Raw genomic sequence first — 22623 nt, 5'->3', positions numbered from 1 at the left:
ATCACAAGAAAATTTTTTAACTTATTATTTTTCTTCTTTTCTTTTCCAAGAATACCATTTCAACTTTATTATCTTATCTCTTCTACTCATTTTCAAGAATACTCCTCCAATTTTATTTGCTTTGCTCATCTACCCCCTTAACCCTAAAGAAAACTATAAATATAATGTGATTGTCTATTTATACATATAATGAGTTATGCTTTCAACGTTTCTCATCCTCTCCCTCTTTTTAAGAGTTTTAACATGAATATTTCTTCTAGTTACTAGGGATGTAATTGGCCTTGAATAAATATACCCAAACCATCTTAGTCAATTGCAGGTGTTAGGTTGGTTTATGTCTATCAGTAACCTGGCTTCAAAACCTGCCTTCACAACTATAATTATAACAGGAAATTTGCTAGATAAAAAATAAAATAAAATAAAAATCTCAGTTAGTTTATTTATTCCCAAACACAACTTCTCATACATTTTCCCTAATGTGTTCATTTCTAATGTTATCATCCCTAGTCAATATGATGTGATCGTAACATGATTCCAAACATGAATTATACGATAGATACTCAATATTCTCTCTAGTAAGTGATTTGAGAGAATTTTTACATCCCTGCACTCAAGCGAGAGTACCATTTGAAACTAATAATATCAAAAAAGAAATCATGTTCACCAAATTCCCAATGTGGCGAAAAACAGACCCAATTTGGTAAAAAACACATTTGAATCCTCATGTTGGACCACATTGATGGTGCAATTAAGGAATGGGTCATGGAAAATTACCCCATATTATTGCTCCATTGTTCATGTATATGTAAAGGAATCCAAATTGTTCTGTATATAAAGATGAATGGAAGAAAAACTATCACATCTTCACATACGGGTCCATTTGTTATTAAGTCCATATTTACTTTCTGTAATCAAATCTAATTTAAAGAAACTGTACCCAAGAAATATGTGTGAAGATGCATGTACTACTTACAAATTATCTCCTTTCAATCTACTTAGTTAATAAAGTCTTGTTTCAAATGCTGTATTTACAGACTTTACAGTTTATTCTTCTTCTCTCCTCTCTTTCCTTTTTGTCTTTCGGATTCATCGATGGAGAGTGCCTTTCAAGTAAGATCAAGTTGTTTCATCGAATTCCATGACCTAGAAAAAAGTTAATCAAATGAGAACAACTTCAAAATTAATCACATTCAACAAATGGAAATTAATCAAAAGCACGACCAAGTATTGCACGATATGTCTTCTCTTTTCCAATTTTTTTTTCTCTGGATTGCAATAATTTGTAACTTATTAAGATAAAACACCTTGTTTGAGGATTGAACTACATAATAACCTTGAAATTTAACAAAACTCAAATAAAAGTTCAGCTAAAATTTGTCCAAAAACTTACATCACAATCTACTTCCTTGAGAATGAAGGCTCAAAGGTGGGAATGATAATGGAAAACATTTGTGAGTGAAGGTGTAGGAAAACAATTTTGGATTATGGCTTTGCTTTGACTTTAGAAGGGTTTTTTTTCTTCTCACCTTTATATAAAAAATATCTATATTATTCAACTGGGCTAAGCACATTGTGACTTGATTCAGGTTTGTTTAGCAAAATGAGCTAAAACTTCTTGTCGAGAAAACATAGTGAGTAGGCCAAGCTAGTCGGCTCTTGCTTATAATGATTCTAATGTAGAATCATTATAATCCATGGAAAAAAAAATTATCTTGCTAGTCAAGAGAAAAGAACTAATAAATCCAAATAAGGCAAGTTTTGTATGTATTTAGTATTACAAGGAAGAAAGAAACCTTGGGACTTTGAAAAATGAGAGTTAAAAATACAATTTCAGCTAAAAAAATATAAACTAAAACCAAGAAAAGATGAAAAAATGTGAACATGTCAAAGATAGATTGGTGAGAAGTTTAGGATTAATGCACTTCTAATTTAAAAATACAAATTCAAAAAAAAATATGCGCACATGTACTCCTTGTGTAAAATAGATTAGGTTAGTGATCTAATTATAATAGTGTTAGAAGTCATGTGCTTCTTGGGTGTGGTCGTATAAGCAATTCCCATGGTTTCCAACACTTGTCTTAATCAATGAAAAGGAAATTTTGTTACATTTCTTGAAAACCGATATCAGCAGAAACAGAGCCTCATCTAAAAAAGATGGGGTCGCCTTTTCAAAAGTATATTTATAACAAAAAAATAAGTAACATATATTATGATTTTTTTATATAATTAAAATGGATGTGAATTTAGGGTTCAGATGCAACTTCCGTAATCAAAGAGAAGTTGAGTCCCTATCCTAAATTAAATCAAGTCTAGTAATTGAAAGTGTCAATTTTGAGTGAATTGTTAATAATCAAATTGAGTTTTGAGTACTATTTTGTGGCTCAATGAATTAGAGTTGGATGATTAAAGTGGAGGTGAATGTTGGGCAATCAAGAAAAAATAATATAGCTTAAGTCTAGCAAATATGAGGATCTTGAGATGGGATGAATGAAAATAATAAGATAAATCAGAAATGCACACATTTGTGGAAAAAAAAAACCCAACAGATGATAAACTAAGGGAAAGTTGATTGAGATGATTTAGTTATATCCAACTAAGAACAATAACCCCAATTAGAACGAAAACAGACTAAAGGTTCCAAATGAATGAGAGGAGAACTAGTAAGGGAGTGGATTCAGCTACTAAGAGAAGGTAAGACAGAATTTTAATTAACAAAAGTTCGGTTTTGTATAGAATTGAATGGGGGAAAGGGATTTTGTTCAGCTGACGCAGATATTACAATCAAGATGACGATGATGATATGATCTTATTTTGGAAAATAAATGAAACTATATATAAAGAAATGTTCAAGGGTCAAAGTACTAGAATGTGGAGGTTCTTGCTGTTTACTTGGGAGGAGTTTGAGCTAACTTGGAGGAATACAAGGCCCCGTTCCCTTACATATATCTATGTAATCCGCACTCATAGACCTACTAATTAATTCTCCTTATAAGTTCCTAGGCCTTTCCATTCATTGCCAATTGGTTTTGAGTTGTACCCCCAAATTTATCATGGTATCAAAGCAGGACTTTCTCTCCTCCACATCACCCAACTCATATCTCCACGTGCTTTGGCCCAATCCGGTCCACACGTGCAGGGGCATGTTGTGTTTAGTCCCACGTCAGACATTCATTGCCTTGTGTCTCTCCTTATAAGTTCCTGGGCCTCTCCACTCATTGCCAATTGGTTTTGAGTTGGACCCCCAAATTTATCATGGTATCAAAGCGGGCCTCTCTCCTCCACATCACCCAACTCATATCTCCACGTGCTTTGGCCCAATCTGGCCCACAGGTGCGGGGGCTTATTGTCTTTAGTCCCACATCAGACATTCATCGCCTTGTCTCTCTCGTTATAAGTTCCTAGGCCTCTCCACTCATTGTCAATTGGTTTTGAGTTGGACCCCCAAATTTATCACATGAATGGGCCACCTTAACTTCCAAAAATTAGTCTTTCTGCTTCATTCTCCAAAATACCATCAAGCCTTGTATAATATGCAAATGTCTAGATTTTATATTTCATTCTCTTCTTATTTGATAAAAATCTCAAATCAAAAGATTCAAGTCCTAGTATTCCATACATGAGAGATTTTGTTATTGTGATCTGTGAGCTCAAATCTTGTCAATATCAACTTTGTTGCTTCTTACAAATTTCTTGCTACAAAACTCTTCAAATGCAATCAACTAATTAAATCTACTTGTAAAACTTGGTTTTCCCTTTCGTTACAAAACATTCAAAGGTTGAATTTAAAGGTTGAATCATATTGATGATGGATTAATACTAGTTGTTTGGCTCGAAAGAGTAACCATACTAAAACAAAAGCTGATATGCTTATTTTATTTATTCTATGATGAATTTTTCAGAACTTTGTTGTGATTTTTATAATTTTTCCTTGGTCCCCAATCGACAACTACTTGAATCCACTAATTCAAATCCTATCTCAGCTATCCAGAAAATTCAACAAGAACCATACCCATTGATGAAGGATCATTATGCAGAAATAAATGATAGATAAAAGGGGAAAAAAACAAAAACCATACCTTGCAACAGACTGGACAGGTTTCACTTCTCTCCATCCATTCATATATACAGCCAAGGTGGAAATGGTGTGAGCAGTGTGCCACAATTTTGGGGTTTTCAGGAGTATATTCTGCAAGTAAACATAAATGAAAAGCCAATATCAAGTTTTTTATTTCAAGAACATGAACCATTCTCAGCTTTAAAAGTTTGAAAGATATGATGCCAAGCCCGTTCCAGCTTTAAAAGTTTGAGAGAGAGACAGAGAGATGTCACCCTCACCCCTAAGTCGGAAATAATGTGCACATAGCCCTGACATCCCTATATTCCTTTGGTTAACTAACCAATTACTCCAAAAGACCGATCTATTGGAGAGGGTCATTGAACTTAACTGGGGTATGACACACTCGAGAGTGGAGGAAAATAAACACTCAACACACTCCCACCCCACCATAAGGATGGAAAGAATCAAGCCCATGACCTACATGAACCTAGTGCTTTGATACCATGTTAACTAGCCAACTACTCCAAAAGACCCATCAGTTGGAGAGGGGGAGAACTATAAATGTAAGAGGGACACGGGGCTTAACTGGGGTATTACACACCCAAGAGCAGAGGAAATATACACTCAACACCCTTGAAAGCTAAAACATATAAATGCAAAATAAAACTCATATTTTGTACCATCCAGACACGTCGGGCAGACATCTTCATCTTCCGATGATGCATAATCATAGTTAATTCCACTTGACATAGATGCCAATGGGCGCTTCACGGAGATCTCAGAAAGGCATTGTTTTGATCCTCCTCGATCAGGCCGATTCCATTTGTCTCCCACACTTATAGACTCTTGACGTGAATCAATATCACTTGTTGTAAGTGGTTCAGATTCATTATGCAAATGACTTGAACCCTTCTCTCGTCTTGAGACGAGTCCATCCCTCTGCAAGCGAAAACATCTGGGATCAGCATCATAAGGCAAAGGCCTTGGAGGAGAGCGATACATGTCCGATAGAGAATCGTCCTGTGACGTTGTTGAAATCAAAGATGATGACCCCTGAATGGATGAAGGGAGGGCATGTACTTCCCCTCTTCGGAATACTGCTGTATACTGCAGAGAGAATGGGGAAAGAGAAATTTGAAAAGGTAACTATCCCATCAGTGAAATTTTTTGCATGTTATACCTCCAATGAAAAATTATTAATCTACAAAAACAAAACTTGTCCATCCATAAAACAAACTAAGTTGATAGTCAGAATAATACATCTTTGAATCTACAAAGAAAATTAAACACACGCAACTTAAATTGGTAACTAATTTATCCATAATTGCTTTAAGTGCCTAAACTATGTCGTACCACTAGGCACTAACTAGGCTCATATTATGTAAGAAGGACAGGGACACATGTTTTGAGGTCCGACATGGGTAGAAGGTGAGTCATCCACCTTCGAGAAACCTGAAATGCAGCAAGTCCATATAATAGAATATTTTTAAACCAGAAGTTCTTCAAATAAGGAAAGAATTATTTGGAGTTTCATTCCATTTGATATTTTTTTTTGTTGGGAAATATGGAAGGAGAGAAACAGACAATGTACTGATGGGAAGGATCTCCATGTCAATGAAGGTATCTTTTCTATCATGGACTTATTGTTTGTTTTGTTGTAAGTTGTTCAAAGTGTTTAAGGGTACCTTTTACGATGATTTAGATGGGACTTCAGAACTCGTGGTTAGTGAGGTGTCCTCTTCAGTGTTGAGGATCTTTTTGGTTTTTTCTTTTTTTTCTTTTTGTCTTCCAGGTCAGCCTTCTCAACCTCCTTATGTTTCACTTTCTTAATGAAATATCCTTTACCCATACAAAAAAAATAAAAATCATAAATGCTAAAATGTGGATATGGGTGTGTTTGTTGATCGGCACATACCCAACCTGGCAAAAATCCTAAATTATTGTCCTTGTTACATGTGGTTTATCTACCAGGTCCTCTAAATTCCAAGAACCACGTGCAAGTACCGGTTCTTTAAAAAGGCATATAAGTTTTTTTTTCTCTAATTTAAGGTTGTTACAAATCAAACACCAGCTTACTTCTATTGTAAACTAAAATAACTGATATTGATCAAGTATAGAAATTTATGAAAATAAAGCAAGCAAAAATACAAAAGAAAACTAATAAAGGGGATTTTAGGTTTTGTACAGAGAGAGAATTGAAGTAGACTTCATGAGTAAAGAAAGCCTTGGAGAAGTTACTTGTACAGATTCTCTTTCTTAGGGATTTTCCATTGTAGCTAACTTCAGAATTGAAAACAATATACGTTCCCATACACCAATCAACTTGAGGGTCACGGATAATTGAGTTTTCCATTTGCTGCGATAAAGAAGCTACAAGAAACCTAGAAATCAACAAAATTTTATGCAACACTAAAAATGTGCCCTAGGAAGCACTAAAAATGCTTCCTTTCTTCTTCCTCTCCACCACATCGATTCACCATATGATCACAAGGAGGATCTCTCCACCTCAATAAAACGAAAGGTACATAGCCTGAAACTTGCCATATATCCAATAACACCTAATAGAGTCTACAAGCTATTGTTCCCATGATAACTAAGAGGTCAGAAGGTGGGGCAAAAGCTCAATGTGCCCTAGGAAGCACTACCAGTATCATGCAAAATTATTTGAGACTTGAGAAAGAAATAAAGAAAGAGATATAAATTCTTGCAAAAAGGCTTGGGTCCCCATCATTCTGAGTTATAGCCGAAGACACCATGTAGGATAATTATAAGTTATAACATATCAGTGGCCAAAGCATGATTCCAAAACCATGATATTAGAAGTTATTACTGAAATGCATTAAGAATAAAACCACAGAGACAGGGGCGGAGCCAGGACTTTACTCATGTGGGGGCAACGTAGAAGTAGAAATTTTTTTGGAGGGTAACAAAATTGTAATTGTTTTGTGTGGGGGCAACATAACAATGGAAAATTTTTTGTAGGGGCAATTAAGAGTTTAAAACAAATTATGAGGGAAGGTTTGAAAATTCTTATGGGGGCAAGTGCCCCCATTGCCCCCACACTAAATCCGCCCCTGCACAGAGATGCCTAAATTAGGACATCCATATCAATGACTGTCGAAAAAGAAATAGATAACTAGAAACTACAAACAATGGCTCAGACACTTGGTTTGTGTGCATGTATACCCTTGTGGGAGATTGTGGGCATGGCTCAGACACGTGGTTTGTGTGCATGTCTACCCTTGTGGGAGATTGTGGGCATGGTTTAAAATATTGTATCGATTGAATGTTTCAGTTAATGAAAGAAACGATACGATATCGGCCAATACATAACTGATACCTTCCCGAAACATTGAATGTTTTGTATCAGTCTTAGACCTCTTGGCCGGTAGCGATACATTGACCGATAACGATACATATAGAACGATACATTCCAATATTTTAAACCATAGTTGTGGGTTCAATCCCATGAAGCAGGTTTCCTCAATGATTTGAAATCATCCAATTTTGATTGTTAGCTCGGCTAGACAATAGCTGTTGCCAGCTTACCTATCAAAAAAACCTTAAAAAAGAAAAAAATAAACAGAGAACAAGAAACAAAAATACATACCACATCTAAGAAGCATCGGAAACAAGGATTTGAATATTCTTCAAAATCCCGGACACGCAAACAGCAGCAAAAAGCACCCATAATCCAGCTTTAGTTCCTTCTTTAACTTAGGGCCTCTACAGTGATTCACCAATCTCATTCACAAAAGAAAACACTTCCCCAAGCAAAGCTCTCTCTTGGAGATGAGAAGACAGGAAATGTAGTATGAAGAGGATACTAAGCCCACAGAAATTACAGTTTCCTCAGAAGCTAGTACCCTCTCTCTCTCTCTCTCTCTCTCCTCTAACAACAAAGCCAATCAGAATTCCTTCCAATACAATAAATTCAATCACTAGCTTTTCCTGCTAAATAGGAGAAAAATCCCAAAAGACTATTATCAGAAACAGAACATGAATCCTACTCACATGAGATAGAGCTTGATCGATAAACTTCATTATAGAATCAATTTTAGAAGACTTAATTAATCCTACAACACAAATAGAGAACAAAAAACTACTATTTATTTTAGAAATATATGTACTTTACAGTGCTCATTCTTCAGAAAACTTATTAAAAAAAAAAAAAACTAACTTTTTGAAGGAAATAGAACTTCTACAATGCCAAGAACATAACCAAATACATCAATTTTCCAAAAACCAGAAGAAAAAAAATCCAAAAAAAAAAAAAAAAAAATTCAGAAAAAAAACCCAAATAAAAACTCCCTTATTTCAACCTATAAAAACTCCTATATTTCTTAGAATCTGCAAGTTCCCACAAATACCCATATTTATTTATGATGGGGACTCTAATAAATCAGAACAAAATATACCTAAAAACAGAAAAATATCAATTGAAGAACATAACATATTTCCCTAAACAATGAAACAAGGAAACAGAGAGAAAACTCAACAAAAGCAGCTTCATCTGAATCTCTTAAATCAAAACAAACAAAATCTACCTAGAAACACCCTTAAACCGAGAAAATAAAAAAGACCCAATTGAGATTTTCAGGTATAGTGATCATCAAAGAACGTTCTACCGACAACCAATAAAGACAAGAAAATAAAAATAAAAAAAAGCTAACACATAGAACAAGAATAAAAGTGAGAAGAAAACTACCTCTAGAGAGAGAAAAGCGACAGATAAAGAGCTTGATAGAGAGAGGGGTCGATCACTGTTTTGACAGAGAAACCAAAAATTCCTGACTTGGAATCTCGAATCGAGAGTTGGATTCTTCTTCTAAATCTTCTTCGGAGTTCGTAGTTTTCGCTCAAGTAAACTTTTGAACTATTCTTAGACTGTTAGTGGGTAGAATTATAATTGAAATTGAATTTATAAATTACAATTTATATGTAGAAATTTCGATAACATGCAACCTTTTCCACCGTAGTACAGTAAGTCACCCCTGTGTTTTCCTATTGGTGACATACATCTTGATCTCCTCGAATAGATTGACAATGACCCAAATGTTTGCATCTTCAATTTATAGCCAATCAAAAACCTTTGATTTTATTTTTTCCACAACCAATTGTTGTCTTCTAGCTCTTTAAATCATAATGATATATTATCTTCAATTAATTTGACTTCATTTTGAATCCATCATTTTTCAACCTAATATTAATTATTTTTTTTTTTTTTTTTTAAATTCTATTATTTTCTATTTCTTAAAAACTCTTATTGGATTTTTTTTTCCTTCTCTAAATCTTCAAGTTCTTCAACATCTATAATGAATTATTTTTAAGATAAATTACACTTAGACCCCCTATGATTTAGCATAATCTCAAATTAACCCCAAACATTTTGATAATTGCACTTACCTCCCTTTTCACATTAGTTAAAATTTAGATATTATTTTACCCTATCAATTTTTTTTTTTTAAATATATAAAAAATTAAAATTTTAAACGATTACAATATCCCCAACTAAGCATTTACAAGTAAACTCATTTTTTTCTCAGCGATAGTCTTGTTTATAAAAAATAATAATATTTAAAAAAAAAAATTAAAAGTTAAAAAGATCTTTATAAAATGTAAAATTCATTTCTTAATCAGTTGGCTAACAACAAGTAAATGGAAGAGGGGTAAGTCAACCTATTAGAAAATTATAGGGGAGGTGAGTTTAATTATCAAAATGTTAGAGGGTCAACATAAATTTAAATCAAACCATAAGGGGTGAAAATGTATTTTATCCTTATTTTTATTCTATTCAACTTAACCATAATTTTTCATACACGTTCACATCATGAAGTGCGATACGAGATTCCAGTCTGAAGTCACTTCAGCACGATTCTTTCTTAAAAATCTTATCCCACATTGAGCTTTCAAGGTTAGAATAGATAATCTTACATTAAAAGAGATCAAAAAATTTTATTCTTGAATTTTTGGCTACAAATTGAAGATGAAGGCATTTAAGTTATTTATTATTTATATATTTGAGAATAGAGAGGTCATGGGGTATGCCATAAGTTCGAAAACACAAGGGGTATTTTAAAATTTTGCCAAAACATAGAGGGCAATGTCAAAATCAACTATCTTTCTATTATTCTATTATCTATACCGTATTGCTTACGTTCCGTTTCCTTATATAATTATAAGTTGCTTAAAGAAACACAGTATCCACTAGTTTTTTGCTTTTAGAAAGGAAACAAGAATATAAAATAAAAAAGACTTATCAAGTGATACGGCCCAATCACTCGCCCTACTTCGGCTTTAGACGGCAAAAAGAATCCATAATTTGACGTTAAGGTCCACTTATTTTCGTCCAATTAGTATTGTAAAAATGAATTGGTTCACATCGGATCAATAATTGAAACTGGTCTTCAAATGGTTCGATCTCAATAACTTGCTTTAGGACTGTTAATGGATGCTTATCGGTTCGGATACAGTAATATCTTAATCCGAATTTAAAATTTTTATCTGATATCCGAATTCGAATCCAACAAATGTTCTAAAATTCTATCTGAATTCGAATTTGATTATCTTATCGGATTAGAATTCAAATAATTTGTATATAAAAAAAATATAATTTTTTCTTATCCAACTGATTTTTCATTATTAAAAAAAATTATTATATATTATATTATTTATATAATAAATAAATAAATAATATATATAATTTTATTTAAATACAAAATTAATAAAATAAAATAATATATATTATATATTATTTCGAATTGGATATTATCGGATTCAAAATGTTAGTATCTAAATCTGTATACGATAAGGATTTGAATACATAAAACTATCCGAATTCGAACTGGATATCCAAAAATTTTTGAATAATATTTGATTTTTTGAGTTTGAATTCGAATCAGATTCAAATTTTTGACTAACCATTGACACCCCTAACTTGATCCAATGATCTAAAACAATTAAATTCGGATCACTCAAATTTAAGTCAAGTTTGATCCATTTTATGTCCTACGGATCAAGGGTTTGGGTTCGATAAGGATGGCCCAATAAAAATCCAATTTGACAACTTATCGGATGGGATGTAGATTAACAATATCCTAACCAATAATGTGTTTGAAATACATAAATGATGTGCATTTATATTTTATATTTAATATTTAATTTAGATATAAATGTATATTATTTTTACATAAATATTTTTTATTAAATTGAATCAAATTGGATTAGGAATGGACAATAAATATTAATTTTTTTGGTTCTATTTGGTTATTTTACCATGAGAGAAAGATGAGTATTTCACCCCAATACAAGTTAAATGAATTTTAGAAAGGGACCGGCTAGTTGCACACATTACCCATTGCACTCCATCACTTAAAAATTCCCATTTGCAATTCATTTGGATGATTACACTCCAAAAATAATTAAACAAATATTGCACTCTTTTTTTTATATAATTCTTTTATTCTTTTTCAATAATGCTCACATAAATAATGACAACATAAAGAAGATTCCACTAAAGAAAATCAATAACATACAACCAAAAGGGCTATTTTTATATTCAGTGTTTGTGATTTGTTCTGTTTAAAAGAAGAATAATTGCGAAAGAGTAAATATATAAACATAATGATTCTACAATATAAAAGCAAAAGTAAACATATATCTATCGACACTTCAAGTAAATCATAAATCTTGAAAATCCAAGAGATGAGATTCAAACATATATTTATATTAATTTCTAAATAAAATCTAAAGAGAGTTTGAAAAATAATACCTTAATTAGATTTGACCTAAAGAGAACAAGTGCAAAATCTATCACGAGAAAAATAGGTCACAATGGAGATCACAAGTAAAGTACAACACAAGCAAAAATTGCAAAATTGTAGGGATACGAGTAAAGTTTAAACTCTAAAAGGAGCATATTGAAATGGAACCAGTAGATTAACATAGGTTATAAAAATAAAAAATAAAAAAAACCCCAAAAAAAGAATTTATTTTAAAGTTTTATATACAAATTACATAGTATTTGTAGGATATATTCATCTAAAAATATATCCAAATTATCTAGTATATTTTTAAATATATCATAATCTAGTATATTAATTACAAAATACCCCTTAAATCTATCTACAATAATATAAAAATAATATAGTATATTTTAAAATTCTCTTGAAAAAATACTTATCGATACAATTATAATGAGAGAAGGTGAGTATTTTTTTTTTTACCAAAATTCATAATTTTTTTAAGAGTCGTGCTGGAGTGACCTCAAGTTGGAACCTCCATATCACACTTCATGACGTGAAAGTTGATAGGAACCATAGATGCTTTTTCACTCATATCTCGATGAAAAATATCTATGGTTCCTATCCACTTTCACGTCATAAAGTGCGATATGAGGTCCCAACTTGGGGTCACTTCAGCATTATTCTTTTTTTAATTGTACAAGTATCTTTGAATACATCCAAATAATCTATATATAAAATAACCCATCCAAAAAAATCTATATAAAATAAAATAATGCCTATACTTTTCAAAATCTTCTTGACAAGTAAAAAATAAATATTGAGTGACAAATGCCCAAGTCGATACATTATATTTGTTTATTTACTCAATTTTATGAAATATTTTTATTTAGCGAGAGATATATTTTCATGGGAGTTCAAGCTCTCTCTGCCCTCATTGGCCACCCATAAGGATTTATGCCATCTTGTTTGATATGTGTGGTTTGTGGGGGTAGCGCATGCACTCAAGGAATTTGAGTGAGGTATGGTGCTCTAAAAGGCTAATTGGCTCGCCCTTGCTAGTCGGGACTGTGGGTCTGAACACCCCCGTCATTCTAAAGAACATACCAACTTAGCTAAGTTGGCAATGGTGTGTGGAGACTTGATCCCAAGGCCTAGGTTCAAACCCCATTGAACCCACTTTCATGTTGAGAACTAACCACCTTACTTGCCTAGAAAAAAAAAAAAAAGAAGTACCTTATCATGGGTGTAGAGGGATAAAATATAATTTCATTTGGATTAAACACGTGGTCTAATCAATGTGAGTCTTGATACTAAGGTTGATCAAATGCCAATCTCAAGGAGCAAATTGGCATGTATCCCAATATTTTTAACAAATCTTCTATTATGCAATATGTCATGGCTGAAATTTGAAAGTACTTTATTAATTAAGGAAATAATTCTAACACTAATAAGGGATTGGTTAACTTATTTAGAAGATAATTAATTGATCACTCAAATAATCATTGAATAATCCTTTAAGGATTTGAGGTCTTTATCTATTTAAAGAGATAATGCATGGAAGGATGGAGGATATGGAAAATAGAACAAGAAAGGCATGTAATAGATTTTTTTCTGTATTTTTAAATAACTCTCCAAAGTTAGGGAAGTAGTCATTGAATTCATGATGAAAATCATAAAAATCTCGTGTTCTTCCTCTGTGTAATTTTTTTTATGTGACAGATTGGTACTGAAATCTAAGAAATTTAGAATATTCTACAATTGGCTTATTATAGTCATGTGAATGCAATGCTTACATTTAGTCTTGGAAGAGGTGTGTTCAATCCAATAGTTAAAGCTATGGATCTTGGTCTTAGGTTTGAGGTGGTGCAAACATTACATATCTCGAGGATGTGATACTTATTTTCCCTTAGATGCCCATGTGGCAAAATCAATTAGCCATAGAATTTAATCTATTTTATTCTAGGAAGATATGCAATTAGAAAGAAATCAATCCCTAATTAAATAAAAATTTATTTCAATCATAAGAATCTTTCTATTTAAGGATCCCTCCTCTTATTGGAAAAGTGAAAGGGCACTAGACATAAATTTTTATTAATTTGGATAGAAATTGAAAGATTTCTATTAATTAAGATAGAAATAAAAAGATTTCACTTTTCCTCTTACATTTGGCATAACTTTTCATGGAAAGTTTCGCATTTCCTATCTTTTTGCAATTACACTATTTTGCGATCAATTCCATTGCAACTACTTAGTAGACACTTTTGAACATTATTGCAACACTTTGCGATTTCTTAGTAGAGTAAAAAACACACACACACACACACACACACACAAATCGTAAAAATAATATTTGCATAAAAATTTATTTTTTAATCTAAAAATTATTTTTTAAAAAATTAATCCACTTTTAAAATTGTTTATAAAAGTAGTTTTAAAATTTTGATTTATTAAAATATGAATCAATGATATATTTATTGAAAATTTCGGTAGCATATGCCTTATAAAATGAACTTCAAATTTCACATGTGACTATCATAATCAATATAAAAAATATATTTTACATGTAACTGCAAGTTTCTTATATTCATCACTAATAATATATTTTACTAAAATTTCAACAAAATATACTTTAAAAAATATATATAAATGTTACTTGTAAATATCTCCATCCACATAATAATAAAATGAGAGTAATGTATGTATTTCATCTACATAATTAAGATAATACCTATTTCTCAACTATAATATGTACGTAGCAAAAATATCCAAAATACCTACGTACAAATTCAACTGAAGGTACATGAAGCTATAAATAAATAATGCTAATACAAATTTCTCAATACATAAACATCCATAGAACTTCAAGAACTTGCAAAACTAGTTCCCATTATATTTTTTTCAATTTCATCCTCTTCTGACTTAGAAATTATCTTGCATATTCAAGACAATCTCCTCGATATGCATTGAAATGTCTTTATTTATTTATTTCGACGATTTATAATAATAAAAAAAAAAGAACAAAGTTGTGATTTTAAATTTTTTGATGATTATGTTGTAATATTTGATTCGAGTGTTGTTTTACAACTATAATATACACATTTTTGGTATTATGAGAAGATTTATCCAGTAATGAAGACGAAACAATTAAAAATGTATGTATCACAGTTGCAGTATTGAATTCACCACTTTTTATTGTTGAGTTCAATGGTAATTAAACATGACATAAAGCATTGAGTTCATTAATAATTATTGTTGAACTCAAAATATTAATATTATCGAAATTGATGATATAGGTTATGTAGTCTCTAAATTGGATGACTCGATGCTTTTAAGACGTGTTTAATTATTGTCAAGTTCAAAAATATTTTTATAAAAAAATCGTCGAACTCAGCAATAGAAAGTGGTGAGTTCAACAATAAAAATGTTGAACTAGACAATCAAAAGTAGTGAACTCGACATTGGAAATGTGATCTATATTTTTTTTTTCATTTTTTCAACTTTGATAATGGGTAAATCTTCTCGAAATACTCAAAATGCATAGATCATATGCGGAACGGGCATTAAAAAAAAGTTACGATATAATCATAAAAAAAATTAGAAATCTGAACTTCGTTATCCGTTTTTATTTTACTTTTTATAAATCAACAAAATAAATAAAAGAAACCATTCTCCATTCGTCATTCATGATCAACTATCTGATCATAATTGCCACTCAGAGAACCTATTAAAAAAAAATAGTATAATAAGAGATGAGGCTTAGGGACTACTAAGAAACCCCTCTACCAAGTTCCTTTAAGTAATTTTCCCCTTTTCCAAGCATCGTGGATGTCTAGTTGCTATTCTTGGAGAAGTAATTCCATAAATAAAGCTATCAAAGTAGAAGGATGTTAAATGAAGCACAAATTATCACGGATATATAAAAAATTAAATGCATTTGATTGGATTTAGGCCTAACTGGACAAACCTACCTTGCATCCAAACATTCCCATAATGCTTCACTCATAGTATCCATCATTGTTGGAAAATTAGATATTATTCGTCAACTACAGCACGATCTCTGCGACCCATATTATTCGACGGTTCTTTGACACACAATCCCACCCATACATAATTTGTTAAAATTCGATAACAACATATCAAACATGAAGGTCTTGGCGTGAATTTAAAATAAACGAAAAAAAAATTTACATTTTAAAACAATATCACAATTTTGATAAAAGCCTTAGAAGTGTAATACCTCGAGTTTTAACTCATATCTCGAGAAAGTATAATAGTGAAATTTTGAGAAATTCCTAAAAAAGAGACTTAGGGTAAAACATTCGAATTTTATTTTGTTCATTTTTAACAAAATTTGAATTTTAGATTCAAAATGATTGAAAAACGTATTTTAGCCTGTAAACACTTTCGAATTTGAGTTCGGACGAGAAAGTTATAAAATCCTCGAATTTCATGTTAGATGGGACCTAAAATAATAAATTTTTGTTAGAGCGGGAATCAGTAAAATCTAGCCATACCATTAAGTCTGTAGCAACAAATTATAAATAATAGAGTATTTATTTATCAATTTTCAAGTTTGGAATGTCGAGTTACCTTCGAAAATAAAAACAAGTGAAAAATATCAAAAATGCCCTCAGTCCCTTTTATAAAAGAAAGTTGACTTTCTTTTTAACTCATTCTCTTCTTTTTCAAATAACTCAAACCCAACCGATTCTCAACCTAAGGGTTTTAACCCCTTCTTATCAAGATTTATCACGATCGAGTCCGAGTTAATCGTCAATGAAGAAGAAAAAGTCATCAGCATCAACAAACTCTACAACTCCTCCACCCTTGATCTTCATTTTCTTTTCTTTCTCTCTATCTCTCATAAAAAATAGCGAGTAGGTTTCGATACTACCCACCTAAAGTTTCATCGAGTTTGAGGAAGAACATCGTCATCAAAATCTTCACAACCATTGTTTATTCACGATTTCCGTGCTAGTTTTACACATCCAACAACCACGAACTTCGATAAGGGACTCTCAATTCCTATTAGTAATCGTAGATTGTGAAAATATACATTTATGACTTTTATCAAATATATGTTATGTTTATAAATCGTAGAAATTCTTTGCTTATTTTCAAATTTATGTTAGAATTGCATATTTGATGTGTTTTTATCGAATTTTAACAATAAATTCATGGGTGGGACGAGGAATTCGAAGAACGGAGGAAAAACCCGAAAATTTAGTAGAAAAATCAAGTTTTTCAAGCAAGCTAGAGCTTGTTGACGATGGTGCCACCGTCAGAACAGAAATTTTAGCAGAAACTATTTTTTTTTTTCTTTGGCTTGTTCTTCCTATAGAAATCTATTTACTTTAAGTTCTTTAATAATATTTACGTTTTACCCCCCCTATTTCAAAATCATGAGAATGGTTTCAAGATCCAAATCTCAAAAAATCAAAATCCAATTTTTGGTTTCAAGAACAAAACATAAATTTCGATGTTTTTGTAAGATTTTCAAAAGTAAATATCTTTTGCATTTCTTGGAATTGAGCTATAAAAATTATATGATGTCGAATCTTATGTTCAAGGCTTTTATTTTCAAAAATCCGTTTTCAATTTAAATAATTTTAAAAAATCGCATTTCCGACACTTAGTCAAATTTTCACCAATTTGCCCAATTTTGATAATTTGACTTTGCGAATTTATTAGGACCCTGTTTTGACTAAATTTTGATAGTTTTTCAATTGAATAATTAAAATGAATTTGAAAGTTTAAAAAAAGAATGTTGTATTCGAAAAATCGAAAAGTGAATATATCAAAAAAATAGAAAAAATGATGAAACAGTAAAATGTCAAAATCACACCCAAGGGGTGATGTCTACGTTTTACATTGTTCTGTTGTGTGTAGGTTGGTGAACAGATATCTAGAGATAATGATATTGGTTGCATATTTATTACTTTCTATAATGTAAGTACAGTTTATGTTTCTGTTCTGTTATTTATTTTAGACCGGTGGGCCACTGTTGCATGGTAGGAAATTGGATATCCATTCTCAACCTTGTAATTTTAATTTCTCATTTGCTTTAAAAAACAAGATACATATATAGCTATTTTGTGAGTTGTTAAAGAACTTATGAATGCTTGAAAAGATAGTGCGTTATATCATCCGGAGTGATGTACTATCTTACGATGCATGGTAGGGACAATCAAATTCAAACGTAGTATGGGATACATATGAGAGTAGAGTCACAATTATAATCCAGGTTCATTTCTTTCTATCTTTACCAGTGAACTTGTAATGTAAAAGTGGTCGTATACGAATGAGATTGTATATTTTGGGAATCACATACACGCCTGATAGGCATAGAAAAAATGATTAGTCAGTGATCACTTCTGACACATCGAAAAGAGACCTATTGCTTATGATCACGTCAAACGACCAGTTTAAGCCAGATAAATGGTCAACCAAGTGTGGTACGTTACATCGACTAGTCACAAAATCAGGAACCAAAAATCAGCAGAGTATTGTAACATCATGTCTCGATTGGGAGCGATCTAGTCGTGAATCCCAACTCTCTAATTCTACTACTCCACTATTGTGTATTATGTATTTGTTGATCTATTTTAAATTATAAACTGAAAAGCAAGGTTATTATTTTAATGTTATCAATTAGATTTATATAAAAATGAAAATATGTAGTAAGTATTGATGATTAATGTTATGTGAATTTTTAAAATGTTTAGTTGCTCATCTCTGACTATGTGTACAATTAATCGTAGTTTAATTTATAAAACTTTGCATGTATTGAAATATTTCAGTATGCTTACTTGTTCATGTTTAGAAGAAGTTATTAGTGGAAATTATTTGTGAATATACTGGGTAACCATTGTTACTCACATTTTTTTTATATATTTTTTTAGCTTTAGAGCCGATAGTTGGAGAGATAATCGTAGAATTGACGAGCGAAGATTATCTGGTAGGTTAGATTGACGACCAGAGTCCGTTGCCTGGTGAGACCTGGGGCTACATCCTTTAGCATTGTCAATTTCATCCAGGATGTATATAAATTTTAGGGTCGAGTGTAGGTTCATATTATAATGAGGAAATATTTTTGTAATCCTGTATATTTCACTCCTTGCGTAACTCTGATCTAACTCTACGTTATTCGAAATTTATCATTTTTCGCATTTTTTATATTTTTGGCACATATTTACATAAATGCTTTATTGTGTATTGGCTTATTAGGTTTTCGAGTGCCTTTGAACGTTAATATAAACAAAGGGAACCATGTCGAAATTTTGAGACGCCACATAGTACCTTAAGATTTGACATTGGAATTTGTGTTAGTGTTTCGATGGTGCTACAAGATGCAAATTTTGAAGTCTACGATTACCAATAGAAATTGAGAATCCCTACCAAAGTTCGTGATTATTGGAAATGAAGAGCTAACATGAAAATAATTGTGAGATAACACGAAAGTCGAGGCTGGACAGACTTGGGTGTAAAAGGAACGGATTGGTTGCGAAGTTCTTGATGACAGTGTTCTCTTCCTTTTACAATGAAAAACGACTCTCCTTCTAACTAGAGGAAACTTTGAGTGGAATGGAGAGAAAAGAAGATCAAAGGTTGTAAAAACGTAGAGTTCGACGATGCCAATAACTTTCTTTCTGTTGTCGAGGCTCAACGACTACTCGGTAGCGATGGATTTTGATGAAAAGGCGGTGAAAACCCTTGGGTGTCAATTGGCTGAATTAAGGTTATTTAGAGAAAAAGAAAAAGAAATAAAAGATATATATATATATATATATATATATATATATATATATATATATATATATATATATATATTTTTTTTTTTTTTTTTTATTATAAAAAACTGGAGGGTTGTTGTTGGTATTTTCTCATTTGTCTTTATTTTGACGGTAACTTGACTTTTCGGTCGGAATTTGACGAATAAGTATTCCATTATTTATAATTTTTCATTGCGGACCTAATGGTGTGATAAGATTCTACTAATTCTCATTCTAATGAAAATTCACCTTTTTAGGTCTCGCCTAACATAGAAATTGAGGATTTTATAAATTTTTCGTTTGAACTCGAATTCGAGCGTGCTCACAGGCTAAAATATATTTTTTTTGGTCATTTTGAATTCAAAGGAGAGGTCATTATTCATTAAAAATGAACATAACAAAATCTGAGTGTTTTACCCTAAGTCATTTTAGAATTTTCTTAAAATTTCACCATTTGAATTCCTCAAGACACGAATTAAAAACTCGGGGTATTACAATATTATACCTTATCACCATATTGTTTATTTACATATTTATCATCTATGGGAATGTGTGTATTTAGTGCTTTGAATTTTAATATGGAATCATAGCGATTTGTGTTGGAATTTGGGAGCGCTACAATTTTATTCTATATATTTGTAATCTCGTTAAAATTTGATTTGAATGATATTCGATGGTAATGAAGAAGAATAAGATTGAGAGTTTGGGATTAAAGTTGTGAAGAAAAAGAAGCTGTAATCGATCAATTTTTTATTTCTTTATGTTGACATAAATTCATTTTGGAGGGATTGAAGTTACACCGTTGAATGGAATCGGTTATGTTAATTACCAACCATTGGATCTATCTTTTTATTTGATTTTTTGAATTTAAAATAGCAATGCTTATCTCTAAGAAATTAAAAGGTTTTAAATGCAGCTAAACATGTCAAATCCGTAATGATGATTTCAACAAATGGTCGATTGATCTATAACAATGTCAATTACTTTATGATGGCAATCTTGTAATTGTCAGTCACAATAAAGGCAATTTGATCCTAAAGAAATGAAATGGGGACCGTGTAAATACCTAAAAAATATGGTTGAAATTATATTAAATACTTGTAATATTTGAGAATTTACTAATATATATATATGGGAGATGTTCAACACCCTAAGCTTTACCCTACACTTTAACAAACGTGTTTTGTCCTACATGGTAGAAGTTTTGGAATGGGCTGATTTTTGGTGATGATGATCTCTATGATTAGAAGATCATCCTCACCAAAAATCAGCCCATTCTGAAATTTTTAACCCCATGTTTACAAGTTGAAAAATCGTGGACCGTCCATTTTTTGTAAACCATTTTTGATGGGGTTAGAAGTTTTGGAATGAGCTGATTTTTGGTGAGGATGATCTCTAAACTTCTAACCCATGTAGGACAAAACCCGTTTGTTAAAGTGTAAGGTAAAGCTTAGGGGGGAACGGGACCCATACATATATGGGAAATGTTCAACACCTTACATTTTACCCTACGCTTTACCAAACATGTTTTGTCCTACATGGGTTAGAAGTATTGGAATGGGCTGATTTTTGGTGAGGATGATCTCTACGGTTAGAAGATCCTCCTCACCAAAAATCAGTCCATTATGAAATTTCTAGCCCCATGTTTACAAGTTGAAAAATCGTGGACCGTCCATTTTTTGTAAACCATTTTTTATGGGGTTATAAGTTTTGGGAGATCATCCTCACCAAAAATCAGCTTATTCCAAAATTTCTAACCCATGTAGGACAAAACATGTAGGGTAAAGTGTAGGGTAAAGCGTAGGGTGTTGAACGGGACCCTATATATATATATATGGAGAGAGAGAGAGAGAGAGAGAATTTATGTGATCCATGCAAAATTTTCGCAAAGCAAATCATCTGCATTGTGTAGCCAAACATGAATAAAATTGATTATAAAAAATTATTTGCATTTGCCAAATGATTTGCACCATACCATGGAGGGTGATAGTTAGAAAACCTTTAATATTTTTTCTTCTCAAAACTAATCATATTGAACATCTTGGGGTACACAATTTTACCTTCATCTTGAACGCAAGATTTTATCTCCTTCAACATTCAAACCACAAGAACAAGAAATATATTTTTTTGGGGAAAGTAATAGAAAATGAAAATTTTGGAGGAAAAGTCAATAAATTTCTAAGCAAATAAGGAAACGTTGGAAATGATGGATTGGAGATGAGGGTGAATAGACTAAGGGTTTGTTTAATTGCATGGAAAGTCAATTTCAATGAATTTTAAAATCCATGAAAAAATTGTGGTGCAAAATGGGTATAATTGGAAAATCAATTTTCGTTATTTGATTGCATTAAGAAAAATTAGGAGAAAAAAAATAAGAGGGGGAAGAAGAATAAAAAGAGATAGAGAGAGACAAAGAAAGGGGAGCGTTGAGGTAGAAAGAAGAGGAGTAGAGAGAGAGAGAAAGAGAGAAATGAGGGTAGGAGAAGGAGGTGGCGGGTGGTGATGATGGCGAGGACTTTGGGCTCAAATGTGATGGTGGTGGTGGATAAGAAGAATAGATAAGATTTAGATTTTAATTTGACGGTGTATTTCATTTTTTTCATGTGTATAAGTGGGAAAGTGAAATCTAACTGTTACTGGACTTTTGAATGAGTGTGAAAATCTATTTTTTCATGAAAAAAATATAACCAAACATATGAAAAATGAAATTTCAACCAATTTTCCATGCCCAATCAAATACACCTAAAAGTAATTTAAGGTATAGGTTTAAGAACTTAAATATGATAGAATTTTGGGAGACAAATTTGGTTAGAGATTGGAGTTGAGACCATTTAACTCATTTTTCATTAGTCTATAAAAGAAGAGAAAGGTAAAAGGAGGCATCTTATCGGTTTGACGTTACAGAATATCATATATTAACAGTTTTTTATTTTACCTTATTGAGTTTATTTATTTATTTTTTTGAGTTGTGAGGGGAAGGTCATGTGAGATGCACGTGGTGCTCAAGGACATTGTTTGTTCATAAAATCAATTAAGTAGGTATGGGCGG

At 31.7% G+C, this 22623-nt stretch overlaps 1 protein-coding gene across 5 annotated transcripts; it reads right to left on the bottom strand.

Moving 5' to 3' along the window:
- Window positions 1–897: 897 nt before the first annotated feature.
- LOC147405944 (E3 ubiquitin-protein ligase At3g02290-like) lies at window positions 898–8970 on the bottom strand. 5 transcript variants are annotated; one of them, XM_086433844.1, is made up of 5 exons: window positions 8766–8970; window positions 7668–8011; window positions 4738–4996; window positions 4077–4186; window positions 898–1143 (listed from the first exon to the last, which is right to left on the bottom strand). In XM_086433844.1, exons 2-5 carry the CDS (start codon window positions 7746–7748, stop codon window positions 1117–1119), a joined length of 477 nt encoding a protein of 158 aa, XP_086289970.1. In that variant the 5' UTR covers window positions 7749–8011; window positions 8766–8970; the 3' UTR covers window positions 898–1116. The 5 variants fall into 5 exon arrangements, with proteins under 5 accessions (XP_086289970.1, XP_086289966.1, XP_086289967.1 ...); XM_086433840.1 differs by having other exon boundaries at window positions 4738–5164; window positions 8766–8967; XM_086433841.1 differs by having other exon boundaries at window positions 4738–5164; window positions 7668–8008; window positions 8766–8967.
- Between the last annotated feature and the right edge of the window lie 13653 nt (window positions 8971–22623).

Source organism: Akebia trifoliata, chromosome 3 (genome assembly GCF_017979445.1).
Source record: "Akebia trifoliata isolate Shusen 1 chromosome 3, ASM1797944v1, whole genome shotgun sequence".
NCBI classification, from domain to species: domain Eukaryota; kingdom Viridiplantae; phylum Streptophyta; class Magnoliopsida; order Ranunculales; family Lardizabalaceae; genus Akebia; species Akebia trifoliata.
This window is presented reverse-complemented; position numbering and strand designations above follow the sequence as displayed.